The following is a 13459-nucleotide window of genomic DNA, read 5'->3' as shown; positions in this document are numbered from 1 at the left end:
ACCGCTCTTCACGGAAGGGCCATTCAGGTGCAGTCAGACAACGCCACCACGGTGGCGTACATCAATCACCAGGGAGGGACTCGCAGTCGAGCTGCGATGTCGGAGGTGTCCCGCGTCCTGGCTTGGGCGGAGCGCTATCTTCCAGCTCTCTCGGCAGTTTTCATCCCAGGAGTCCTCAATTGGGAGGCAGACTTCCTCAGCCGTTACGATGTGCATCCCGGGGAATGGTCGCTTCATCCAGAGGTATTCCAACTACTCGTGGACAAGTGGGGGCTGCCAGAACTGGACCTGATGGCGTCCCGTTACAATCACAAGCTGCCTGTGTACGGGTCAAGGACAAGGGACGCAGGCGCAAGTCTGATAGACGCGCTGTCGGTGAAATGGCTGTTTCAACTGGCTTACTTGTTCCCTCCGATATCTCTGCTGCCTCGGGTCCTGCGCAAGTTCAAACAGGACGGAGGCACACTGATCCTGGTGGCCCCAGCGTGGCCCAGAAGGCCGTGGTACTCCGATCTGCGGAGCCTGTCCATCGACGCTCCGTACCTCCTACCTCAACGGCGGGACCTGTTGTCTCAGGGGCCCTGTCTTCACCCGGATCTGGGTCGACTATCTTTGACGGCGTGGCTCTTGAGACAGCCGTCCTGAGGTCTCGGGGCTTTTCTAGCTCCGTTATTACCACCATGCTGAGGGCGCGCAAGCCTGCTTCCGCGAGGATCTATCACAGAGTGTGGCACACTTACTTTCAGTGGTGCGAGGCCAGAAACTATGATCCCCAGGTGTTCCGAGTTTCGCGTATTCTGGCTTTCCTTCAGTCCGGTTTGGACTTAGGATTACGTCTTTCTTCACTGAAGGTACACGTGTCTGGTCTGTCGGTGTGGTTCCAGCGCAGGATCGCTGCTATGCCGGACGTACACACCTTTTTCCAGGGTGTTTTGAGAATCCAGCCTCCCTTTGTGCCACCTGTGGCCCCGTGGGATTTGGCGGTGGTTCTTAGGGCCTTACAGGGTCCTCCTTTTGAGCCCTTGGAGTCAGTGGAGCTCAAGTGGCTAACTTTTAAAACTGTTTTCCTCTTGGCAATTGCTTCTGCCAGGAGGGTTTCAGATTTGGGGGCGCTTTCTTGTCGTCCCCCTTTTCTGATTTTTCATCAGGACAGAGCGGTGCTTCGCACTCGTCCTGATTTCCTGCCTAAGGTGGTTTCCAGGTTCCACATTAATCAGGAAATTGTTGTACCAGCCTTTCAGTCACCTGATCTTTCGGCTGGGGAGACTTCCTTAGACGTTGTAAGGGCACTCCAGGTTTATGTGGACCGGACTAGTTCTGTGAGGAAGTCGGATTCTTTGTTTATCCTCTTTGGTTTTCACAAGAGGGGTTGGCCTGCCAACAAACAGACTCTAGCCCGTTGGCTTCGTTCTGTTATTATTGAGGCTTATATGCAGGAGGGTTTACCTGTTCCAGCCTCTGTTAAGGCTCATTCCACTCGGTCCGTGGGCCCTTCTTGGGCTGCTAGCCGTGGCGCCTCTGCTGTTCAGCTCTGTAAGGCGGCCACCTGGTCTTCCATTCAGACCTTTTTGAGGTTCTATGCGTTTGACACCTTTGCCTCTCAGGATGCATCCTTTGGGCGCCGGGTTCTCCTATCAGCACAGGAGCGTCCCCGCCCTTAGTTGGACTGCTTTGGGACATCCCCAAGGTCACCCTGTGGACCCCTATGGACCCTGAAGTAGAAAACAAGAGATATGGTAAGAACTTACCTTTGTTATCTGTTTCTACGAAGTCCATAGGGTCCACAGGGCACCCGCCCTGACGCACCTGGCTTCATATGGGCTCTGTGACTGGTCACCGGTTTTCCGTCTCCCATTTCTGTGAGTATGGTTCTTGTGTGTTCCAGTCTTCCTTCTCTCTGTTTCGTCTCCTCCTCCGGCCTGGGCTGCTTACCAACTGAGGTGCCTGTGGCTCGGGGGCGGGGTATAGGGGAGGTTGGACCCAAGTGCCTCCTGGGAGCAGCTAAAAGCTTTAACTCCGTGGTGCCCGAGGATCCAGGATCCAGCTATACCCCAAGGTCACCCTGTGGACCCTATGGACTTCGTAGAAACAGAGATAACAAAGGTAAGTTCTTACCATATCTCTTGTTATGTATGGGTAATGTGTGCTCTGCAGATCACCAGTACCATCGCATGTAATTGAATTGACCCCTCAGTAATCAAAGGGATCTGTTACCTTCTTTTGCCAATCTTGACATTGGCAAAAATTAAATACTGTGGATTGGGATCAGTTTTAACATACAGGGGTTGATGCAGCAAAATGGACATAAATGGCGCCAAATAAAATGCATTCATAGGGGCATATTCAATTTTTCTCATTTACGTAGCCCCCATATTAAATGTGACCAGGAGTTATTCAGTTTTTAGGTGCCTGCTGAGGTGCGGGGTAGAAATTTGTCTGACTTTTGGGCGCCTTAACTGGATTTGCGATCCCAGCACTAGGACCAACGTCGCAGGCTGGGATCACTATAGCAACCACTGAATCGGGCACCTTGCCTGTGTAAAAGCGCCCCTTCACACTCCCTTTCCGTCTCTCCAGGTCATTAAGGTTAGAAACGTACAAAATGTTTGTGGCGTGTGGGCCTGCATAGCCGCATATGCAAGCACAGTGCCAATTTACACAAGATCCGCTGTACAAACTGGCGCAGTATTCAATCTGCTTCAGCCACTTAGGGTGCATAAAGTATCTTCTCACTGAAATCTAGGACATGGCAGCAAAAGCTTTCCCGTAGTCCCCAGCGATCTGCTGATCTCCATGACCTTGCTTGCACTCTTGCCATGGGCATAGATCATATCTTAATCCAATAATTAAATACATGCTACTGGAACGTTACTGTGTGAGACCATTTCATTCAAGTTACATGGTAAAGTGAGGATTTATTTTCTGCCTGTGCTGTCATGATTCTCAACACTGCTCTACATTACACAATGGGGGGGGGGATTCCATTCAGTGTGATGGACACAATGTGCTTTCCCGATACTGCACATTGGATCCATCCACATCTTAGGATTTTCCTCGCACCCCATATGACTGATGTGTGCAGCCAAGCATCGTGACAATGCTCAGCGGCACATAGTTTACAATTGAATTTAGCTTCGGCTCCTTCAATTTAGACAGTGATTAACCAACTGTCAAATCTGTTTACTGTTTCTTAGTAGTTTTCAAATATTAAGGGGAGATTTATCAAATCTTGAAGAGAGCGAGTGAATAGAGATAAAGAAAGAGATGTGCTCTTGGGGAGAGTGGATAGAGATCCTTATGCTGGGTAGACACTGACATATATTGGCCGATCAATTGATCGGCCAATATTTCTGCTGCACGTCGGCCAGTGTGTACCAGCGATATGTCTGTGAACGGCATCGGTCACAGACATATCGAGTTGGCTGCACTGCACAGCCGATGGGCGGATATGTCCAACCGGAAGCTAACGGCCGCTGGGGCACACAGATTGGCTGTACACACTGAACAACCATTACTCCGTGTACCTGTCCCACATCATGTACACCTCCGTGTATCTGTCCCACATCATTTAACCCATTATTGAGCTTTTTTTTGTAGAAATTCACCTGAAAACTGACATCATTATTTGGCCAAATTATGTATGCGCAAAAAAATAATGAATTTCATCTGAAAAATCAATGCGGGTTTGGAATTGGATTACAAATTGAATTCGTAGTGGGAGTTTGCCCTGAGAACGTCTTGCAGTATTAAAGTTAAACCTATAGAATCTTTTGGAAGCTTTTTCATTGACAATGTGACCTTGGCAAGTCGCTTCCCCGGGAATGTATTATTGGCTTCATACCCGTGTTCTAGTGCAGATCTGCTGGTACTTCAGTGTTTTGCGGTTTTAGGTCACAGTGAGCCACGGTTGTTTTGTAGGTATTATCGTACTTTGCTGTGCAAAATCTTTTTACCAAAATCTATGAAAGAGGCTGCGATATGTCAGTTGATTCCTTGCTCCCCTTTATACTGCCAGATAAAAATGCATGGCACAGGTAGCGTGATAAGTGACCTGCTAAGGTCCATTTTATGAGAATGTATTATTTCTTGTAACCACCTTTATACTCTTAAATGTGTTTCACACACTGCTGTCTATGGCTTTATAGTGTTTTTATGCATTTTTCACTTGGGACTTGGAGCTATCTATTCCTCCTTCAAGCGTTGACCAGAAACGATACTTGAATTCAGACTCTTATGAGATACAGGCTTCGTGAAGATATCATACAGAACCCATAAAGGCTGATCCCATCACATACTCACACACATGGAATTAATAAATTTTTTATGTGGGGGGTTTTGTGCATGGGATACACAGCAGTGAGGGCTGTTCGAGAGCCCTGTATTATACCTGGCTTCATGTTGGGGTTTTAGAGAATGTTTCCTAACTCAGCATAATCAAAGTATGATTTAGGAATATTTATGTGCATTTAATATCCATCAGCCATAACCTTAAATCCACTGATGGGTGAAGTAAATAACATTTGATTCTCCCTACAATAGTACCTGTCAAGGGGTGGGATATATTAGGCTGCAAGTGAACACTCAGTTCTTGAAGTTGGAATTGGGATAAATGGGCAAGTGTAAGGATCTGAGCAGCTTTGACAAGGGCCAAATACTGATAGCTAAATGACAGGATTAGAGCATCTCTAAAACGTCAGGTCTTGTGGGGTTTTCCCAATATGCAGTGGTTAGTACCTACCGAAAGTGGTCCAAGGGAGGACAACCGGCGACAGGGTCATGGGCACCCAAAGCTCATTGATGCATGTGGGTAGCGAAGGGTTCTAACCCACAGAAGAGCTACTGTAGCACAAATAATTGCTGAAAAAGTTAATGCTCGTCTATGATAGAAAAGAGGCAAAACACAGAGCATCGCAGCTTACCTCATATAGGGCTACATAGCTGCAGACTGGTCAGAATTACCATGCTGACCCCTGTCGTAAGCGCCTACAATGGGGCACATGAGCGTCAGAACTGGACCGTGCTGAATCAGGTTTTGTTTTACATCAGGTGGATGGCTGGCTATCCCTTTACCTAGGGAAGTGATGGTACCAGGATGCATTGTGGGAAGGAGGCAACCCAGTAGAGGCAGTCTTATGCTCTGGGCAATGTTCTGCTGGGAGACCTTGGGTCCTAACATTCATGTGGATGTTACTGAGACACATTCCACCTACCTAGACATTGTTGCAGAAAAAGTACACCCTTTCATGGCAACTGTGTTACCTGATGGCAGTGGCCTCTCAGCAGGATAGAGCAAAAAAATGTTCAGGAATGGTTTGAGGAATATGAGAGCTTAATTTGATTGAGCATCTGTGGGATGTGCTAGAAACGCAAGTCCGAGCCATGGAGACCCCACCTCGCAACTTTAAGGATCTGCAGCTAACGTCTTGGTGCCAGATACCACAGGACACCTTCAGAGGTATCTTGACCAATATGCAATCTAGCACCTATCTTTGTGTATCAATGCCTGTTTCCCTATAGATTGTAAGCCTGCGAGCAGGGCCTTCATACCTCTGTATGTTATTACCCAGTTTTGTTAATGTTTCCAATATGTTGTGCTATATAAGAAATTGTTAATAAATAAAATGGAGGTCTTGTAGAGTCCGTTCCTTGATGTGTTAGAGCTGTTTTGGGGGCACAAGGGGGACCTACACGTTATTAAGCAGGTGATTATAATTGACTGCTGGGTGTATATGTGGATTATATAGCACAATGAAAACTCTTCTCTATTGTATAGCAGTGACCTTAATATTTATTACACTATAATTTAAACATTCCTCACTGTGCTCCTGGCAGTCACCCACCATCACATGGCTTAGCAGACCTCCTCACGGTTACATAGTAGCCATGATTTCCTTTTCTGGTTTGTTTTTTCACACTTGGATATGTGGCTTTATGTTGATTTCTGCAAGTACTATGTTTTCTTTTAATCAGATTTTATTATAAAACTTCTTTGTACGCATGAATAGTGATTTTCGGTTTCTCTTCTAGGACTGGATAAGGTTGTGCTATGAATGGGGATGCGAATGCAGGGGTGGTGACCTCACCACCTCCAACAAATGCTCCACACAAAGAGAAGTATTTTGACCGGGTGGATGAGAATAATCCAGAATACCTGAGAGAACGAAATATGGCTCCAGACCTCCGCCAAGACTTCAACATGATGGAGCAGAAGAAGAGGGTTTCGATGATTCTTCAAAGCCCAGTGAGTAGCTCTGTGATTAACACATTAGACGTACCTGGCATCTTACAGTATGTGTTTTCATAACCCCACTCCACATAGTGAGGATTTGGAAGGTAGATTCGGTGCTATTTATAGTCGGGGAAAATAAATGTGGAATGTGAGGCATCTTAATGATGCTAGATGTGTGTAGCAGCAGGTCACCTCCCGCTTGGTGCTTTTTATTTTTCAGCGCAAATTGTTCTAATTAAATATTCTGTCTGTGTTCAGCGGCTAAGTGTTTCACGTCCGTCCGTCTGTGCAGCCTGCAGAAACCTGTTCTTAATGCTAGAAGTTATCCTCTGCAGCTGAAGTTTTATTTCATAGGGTTAGATGTACGAAGCCTTGTAGAGAGTGACAGTGGAGAGTGATAAAGTACAAACTAGTCAGCTCCTAACGGATTACAGGCTGTGTTTGAAAAATGAAAGAAGCGGATTGGTTGGTACTTTCTCTCTCCAAGGCTTAGTAGTGTTCCCTCTAGCTCCGGCGGCAGGCAGGGCGCCGGAGCTAGAGAGCGCAATCTTGTGTGCGCGCGCCCAAAAAGGGGGCGTGGTTATGAAAAGGGGGCGTGTCTATAAGACGCGTCCCCTTTTCGGCATACTGCCCGGCGCTTACGGACATGCCGGGCAGCCCCCAAGCGCTGCAGAAAGGGAGAATAGATGCCGGGCGCATGCGCCCGGCGTCTATTCTCCGGTGGTGACCGGGTCACCGCATGTTTGTCCACCCGCGGGACACTGCGTCCCGCGGGTGAGAACGGCTCCCGCAGGCTGTTGGGGCAGGGCGCTTTTTGCCCTCCAGAAGGAGGGCAGGGCGCCGCGCCCCGCTAAAACAGCCTAGCGGGAACGCTAGCTTAGTATATCTAACCCATAGTCCTTTGAGATTGCAGTCAAAACTGTTTTAACTATATTATGCACCATAGGGTTCTAGAAGTGTCTGGCCACTTTTAGAACCTGTTTTCTATAAGAAGGTGCATGATTACTATGATTACATATAATATATATTTATCTTTCACTCAGTGGTCTAAAATCTTTTAGGGCTCTATTTACTACAATCTGCATATTGAATGCAGATTGTAGTGTGATATTATCGACTGAATTCGCATTACTACATATCCCTTGCAGGGACAGAGCTTGCGATAAAGCTCTGTCCCTGCGAATCCTCTCCACACACTAGTCACGGTATTTTTGCAAAAAATACCGTGACAAAGTGCCCGCATGCGCCGACCGGCCGCAGCTGCTACCTCCCCCCCGGCGCTAAGCTCCGCCCCCGCGATCGCGGACCCCCCTCCTCCCCCCTGCGCCTGCGACCCCCCTCCCCATTAATTACACTTGCCTGCATGATCCGGGCCTCCGGTGATGTCCTCCATGCGTCCGGTCAGGTGATATCCCATACTGCACTGGGACCTGAAAACCGGTCCGCAGTGCACTATGGGAGACCTCACCGGAGGCCTGATCACCGGTCCCTGGAGTCAGGTAAGTAAAAAAAAAAATTTGACCTCCAGGTGGCGTTATTATCACAGGGCTTTCCCCGATATTTTTTTACAATTTATTTTTAGTAACTTTGGCCAGATCACATTTCCCATTACAATTATGGGAAATGCGATCTGCTTACTAAAAATAAGTGATACTTAGGGGTTGGAGTAGAATTTTTACGAATTCTACTCCAATTGCCCTGTAATAACTATAGGTGATACGAAAATAATGTGAAAAGGGTGTGAAGTAGTAAAATAATGCTAATAATAGAGCCCTTAGTGATCTTAGCACATTTACGTTTTTCTTCTTCCTCCATTGAGGACACAGCCTCTAAGCTTGGTATTGGTTGGTGAACAGGAGTCTGGGCACCCAATCAGCCCAGGTTCCCCCTTGTGCCATGCCCCAAGCCACAGGCACTTGACATTTTTGTTGATGCCTGCAGGAGCTGCACAGTGTGTAAGCTGTTAAAGCAGCTTATTTTTTAATCGGAGTGGGCAGTGCTGGATGTCCTGTGGGAATTCCGCACTGCTGCTCCACCACCCCAGTGTTGGTGGCTGCAGTGCTGGCGATTGGATCAGCATCTTCGACTGGAGCTCTATTGTTCAGAGGGGAGCCGCAGCCGGCACAGCAGGGTAACAGGTAAGACTACTATCTGCTTGCAGGGAGCCACGTTGTCGCGGATTTCACTGCCTGTCTGGTAGACTTCGGCGGCGCTGGTTGTGGAGACCCTGGTCCTTTCCGCACACCCACTAGACCACCAGGACAGCTGGGCAGTGGGGCACCTAGCGCTCCTCCTCCTCTCCCCTCCCTCAGACTCCGGGCAGTGCCTCCTAGTTTAGCTTGCTTTTGGAGAGTGCACTGGCTCCTGGTCTCCCTGTTTTCCTCGTCCTCAGCGGCAGGTTATACATATAGCTCCTTCCTCCCCTCTTGGGATTGTTTTGTTGAGCACTTATTGCCTTTTCTATTGCTGCATTCAATGTTCTGTGTGTGTGGCTGTATTGAGTACTTTGTATATTCTCAGGTCTCTGCATAGCCCCACTTATTTCTTTATTTGTGGTGCATTAACATTCATTGCTCAACCCCTTTTTGGCACATCACGGTTCCTTACTTTGGTGTGTGGGGACTTCCTTGGATTTCTGTACCATGTCTTCCAGGGGTAAAGCTCCCAGGAAGAGGGGGCGGGGTGCTTCTGTGCAGCATAATTATAGAACTCGCAACAGGAGGCTCTTTCAGCTACACAAGCCAGTCAGGAACCCGCTTGGGCTTCCTCTCTATCCCAGGTAGGTGTTGCAGTTAGTTGCCAGCCTCTTCCTGGTTCGGAAGCTGAGCGGTTTCTTTCTGGCCAATTCTGAAACTGAAGTCACTCAACAGGTACTTGCGGGTTCCAAAGTTCTGCATGGAATCGCTTCATGGCCTCCTTAGACATCCAGGATGCCTATTTGCATGTTCCCATTTGGCTCGGTCACCAGCTGTTCCTCAGGTTTGCTGTCCAGGAGGAACTCTTCCAGTTTTGAGTTTTTCCATTTGGACTTTCCTTGGCTCCTCGTGTCTTCATGAAAGTCATGGCGGCTCAACTTCGGAGCAGGGGATCTGAATTCTACCCTAACTGGATGACCTTCTTCTCCTAGCCCAGTCACCGGTGGTCCTCAGGGAGCATATTTGGGTCATAGTGGACCCTCTCCAGGCCCACAGATGGGTCATCAATTGGAGAAAATCCGCTGTGTCCCAGGAGATGTTGCATTTGGGGGCCTTGTTGGGCTCAAGGGTTCAACGGGTGTTCCTCCCTGCAGATAAAGTTCAAGACATGCAGACCAAAATTTTGTTTATTTCTGCGTCATCACCGAATGTCAATACACTCTTGCATGCAGATCCTGGCTCTCTGGTCTCAACCTTCGACATGGAGTATGCCCAGCTTCTCCAGCTAGAAATTCTGGCTCTGTGGAACAGATCCCATCTGCAGCTAAAGTCTCAGACGATTGTCGTTTCTCAGGAGGCGCGTCATTCCCTCTTGTGGTGGCCCCAGGGATCCCACCTACTCAGGGGATGCCCCTTCTGTATTCAGTACTGGGTCCTCCTCACCACCGATGTAACTCTTTGGAGGTGGGGTGCGGTGACCTGTCAACAGACTTTTCAAGATCGGTGGTCTGATCAGGAGTGCCAGCTACCAATCAACGCCCTGGAGCTCCGTACAAGTCTATAGAGCGCTCTAACTCTCTCTCCTCCCGCATCATCAGATCCAGATACAGTCGGAGAACACAATGACTGTCGCCTACTTAAACTATCAGATCGGCACTCAGTCGGGGAGCTATGAAGGTCAGTCGCATTCTCCTGGGTGGGGCGGCATCTTCCGTCCCTGTCGGCAGTCTACATCCCCGGAGTGCAGAATTGGGAGGCGGACTTCCTAAGCCGCTAGGATGTACATTCGGGAAAATTAACTCTACATCCAGACGTCTTTCAACTCCTGGTTCTTCGCTGGGGCTTATCGGACTTCAACATGTTGACCACGAAAGGTTTGGTATGCGGCTCTTCAAGTACTCGCCGCCGATTTGCATCTTCCCCTGCAGCCAGATGTTCTGTCTCAGGGTCGGTGCTTCCATCTGGAACTGACCCGTCTCGCTTTGATGGGGTGGCTCTTGAGACATCTATCCTAAGAGCTAAGGGGATCTTGATTGCGCTGTTGCTTTGATGTTCGGACTTTCCTACAGGGTGTCCTCCATTTACAGCCTCTATTTGTTCCTCTGGTGGCTCCTTGGAATTTGTCTTTGGTTCTTAGGGCTCTTCAGTCTTCGCCTTTTGAGCCTTTAGACACAGTGGACATTCGTTGGCTTACCTGGAAGACTGTTTGTTTTCCTTCTTGCTATAGCTGAACGCATTGTCCTGTCGCTCCTGTTTCTGATCTTTCATCAGGACAGAGCTGCCCTTCGAACACAGGCTACCTTCCTAAAGTGGTTTCCAGGTTCCACATCAATCAAGAGATCGTGGTCCCTTCTTTCCTGGTTCTGGGTTCTACCCCTGAGGAGGCCTCCTTGCACGTTGTGCATGCCCTCCGAATTTATGTGGACAGGATAAGGGAGCTTTGTAAGACAGATGCTCTTTATCTTGTATGACTTTCACAAACTGGTCTGGCCGGCTTCTAAACAATCTTTGGCCAGATGGCTCAGTTTGACTATCCGCCATGCTTATGCTGCGGCGGACCTTCTGGCCTGACAGTGATGGCAGCTTATTCTACCCGGTCGGTGGGAACTTCATGGGCAGTTTGATGTGGCGCCTCTGCGGAGCAGCTGTGTAAAGCGGCCACGTGGTCCTCTGACCGTAAGTTCTATTCCTTTGCTACTTTCGCCTCCCCTGATGCCGCTTTTGGGTCAAGAATTCTCCACGCAGCTCAGGGGCTTTGCTCTGCTTACGGTTCCCCTGTCCGCATCTGCTGTGTGCTTGGATCTGTTTGGGTGCTGGTCTTCTCGTTCCTTGCCTTAGGTTTGCTAACTTAACTGAAGTGCCTGTGGCGGGGGCATAGGGGGGAGGGAGCCTGTGCTGACTGTAACAAGTGTTGACTATGTGGTGCCCAGACTCCTACTCCCCAACCTACACCCAGCGTTGAGTCTGTGTCCCCTATGGAATTGAAGGTAAGCACATAAATCACATATCCCCCCCCCCCCTTTTTTTAATGAGCAGCTGCTTGTTACAACTGTAGAGCTTTATCTGGGTGTGGAATGGGAATATCTCTGCAGGAGTACAGGCAGTTTGCAATGATGACTCACACGGGCAGGTTGTTCTGCTTATCAAAAAATAGAATGTGCATAAGTTATCTGGTCCCTGCCACATCCCTGTGCTGCAACCAATAACTGCTGGAAGATAAAGCTGGGCATCTACTATACAATTTTCTGTCAGATATCTGTCCAATCTGGCTGGTTGGAATGAAAACCTGGTAATGTATGGGAGCAAATGACAGTTGATCATATGGTTTTAAACACTGAAAGGACAAAAATTGTTCAAATTGGTTACATTTGTGTGTTTTAACTAATTTGTCTAAATGACCATTTTTGGCTGTTTTTCCAGTGTTTGTGAGCAAATGGATGATTGTCATTTGCTCCCATACATTACCAGGTTTTCATTCCAACCAGCCAGACATCTGACAGAAAATTATATAGTGGATGGCCAGTTTAAAGGTGCTTACACACTGGGCTTACACACTGGGCGTTTAAAGTGAACGATAACTATATCGTCCATTTCTACTTCAGGGTCCATAGGGGGTCCACAGGGTTGACCTTGGGGGTATAGCTGGATCTGGATCCACGGGCACCACGCAGTTAAAGCTTTGCTGCTCCCAGGATGCACTTGGGTCCGTCCTCCTCTATACCCCGCCCCGGCCACAGGCACCTCAGTTTTAGTTGGTGCCCGGCCGGAGTCGGGTCACCCTGTCGCAGTGGGGCTGCAGGAGCAGCCCCTAAGCTTTATTTTAAGAGACATTTTTTATTTTATTTTTTCTTCTTTTTTTACACTTTCAGAGCGGCAGCATCAGACTGTCCTTTAGGACGTCCACGCTGCCGCTCCTTCTCCCCGCTGGCGCCGCGACGCCAGTACAGCTCTGGGGATCGCGGCGGGACCCCAGAGCCTGTACTAGCCGGGCTCTGGGGACTCCCTTGACTGCTGCCGGACGCGACGGGGATCAGGTAAGCCGCGGGTCGCCGCGTGCGGCGGCCCGCGGATACTTTACATGCAGTCAGGAGCCTCCGGTCTCTGGGGACAGACCGGAGGCGCTAGCGGGCTCCCCCTCAATTGAGGAATACCCCGCGTGTCCGCTAGACCACCAGGGTATCAGGCTGGTAGCGGGACCGGCAACCCGGGGGTTAATTGCTAGCCAGGGGAGGCAGCCTTCCCTGTCTAGCGGCTCCTCCCCTCAGCTCAGCGCGCCTTTCAACAAGCAGTCTGGCGTCGCTGAGCTGCTCTTGTCTCTCGGCCACTCCTCCTCTGAGGTCTCCGGCGGCCATCTTTACTGGCACATCGCAGACTCCCAGGCGGTATCAAGTGGACCGGTCCCCCTGTGTACCTCTCCCCTGCTAAAGGACAGTGTACACAGCGCTATAGCCCTCCCAGACACTGAATCTGGGCGGTTGATTGTAGCGGAAGGTGCAGTGAGTATAACTTTTCTGCATTGTATGTGACTATTGCTAGTGCTGCCTGTCTGTGACTTATTCTCCTTACTGTCAGCTTATAACTATCCCTTTCCTTCTCCTACGGCCCGGCAGGTGTGTGGGGGAAGGGCGTTTTTCTGAGACCCTCACTTATATAAAACATGTATTTGTGGGGTCAGTCACATACTGTTGTGTGCTACACAGTACCATATCTGGGCTGTTGTGTCGCATACTGGTGAGTGCGCGGGTGTTAAAACCGTAATTCCTCTGGTGATACCTGTTTCTTGTGATTTACGGTATCATGTCTGATGAGGAGACTGAGCGCTCTGTGGCTCCTGTGCTATTTTCCTGCAGACGCTGTGCTGCTGGAGTTGATGGGGAGGACTTATCTCAGGATGGTCTGTGCGGGCGGTGCCAGCTGGTACCGGGCCCCTCCAACCCCCCTGTATCACAGGACCCTCCTTGGGCGATGTTTTCACAGGTGCTGGCGTCTATTGCGGACCGGTTATCGGTCCCATCAGCGGTCCCTTCTAGGGCGTTACCGCAGCCCACCATCCCCCATTCCCCGAGGGTTCCACAAATGTTGCGGTCTTCCCCCG

General features: G+C 49.3%; 1 protein-coding gene across 6 annotated transcripts in view; it reads left to right on the top strand.

Annotated features, from left to right (window-relative positions):
- The window catches only part of ADD1 (adducin 1), a 94290-nt gene that overhangs the window by 38842 nt on the left and 41989 nt on the right, over window positions 1-13459 (top strand). For all 6 annotated transcript variants that reach the window (XM_088454964.1, XM_088454959.1, XM_088454961.1 and 3 more), the window contains exon 2: window positions 6028-6241. In XM_088454964.1, the coding sequence (XP_088311090.1) occupies window positions 6047-6241 (195 nt within the window). In that variant the 5' untranslated portion in view covers window positions 6028-6046. The remainder of the gene's footprint in view (window positions 1-6027; window positions 6242-13459) is intronic.

This window comes from Taudactylus pleione, unplaced genomic scaffold (assembly GCF_031769625.1).
Source record: "Taudactylus pleione unplaced genomic scaffold, aTauple2 ptg000638l, whole genome shotgun sequence".
NCBI classification, from domain to species: domain Eukaryota; kingdom Metazoa; phylum Chordata; class Amphibia; order Anura; family Myobatrachidae; genus Taudactylus; species Taudactylus pleione.
This window is presented reverse-complemented; position numbering and strand designations above follow the sequence as displayed.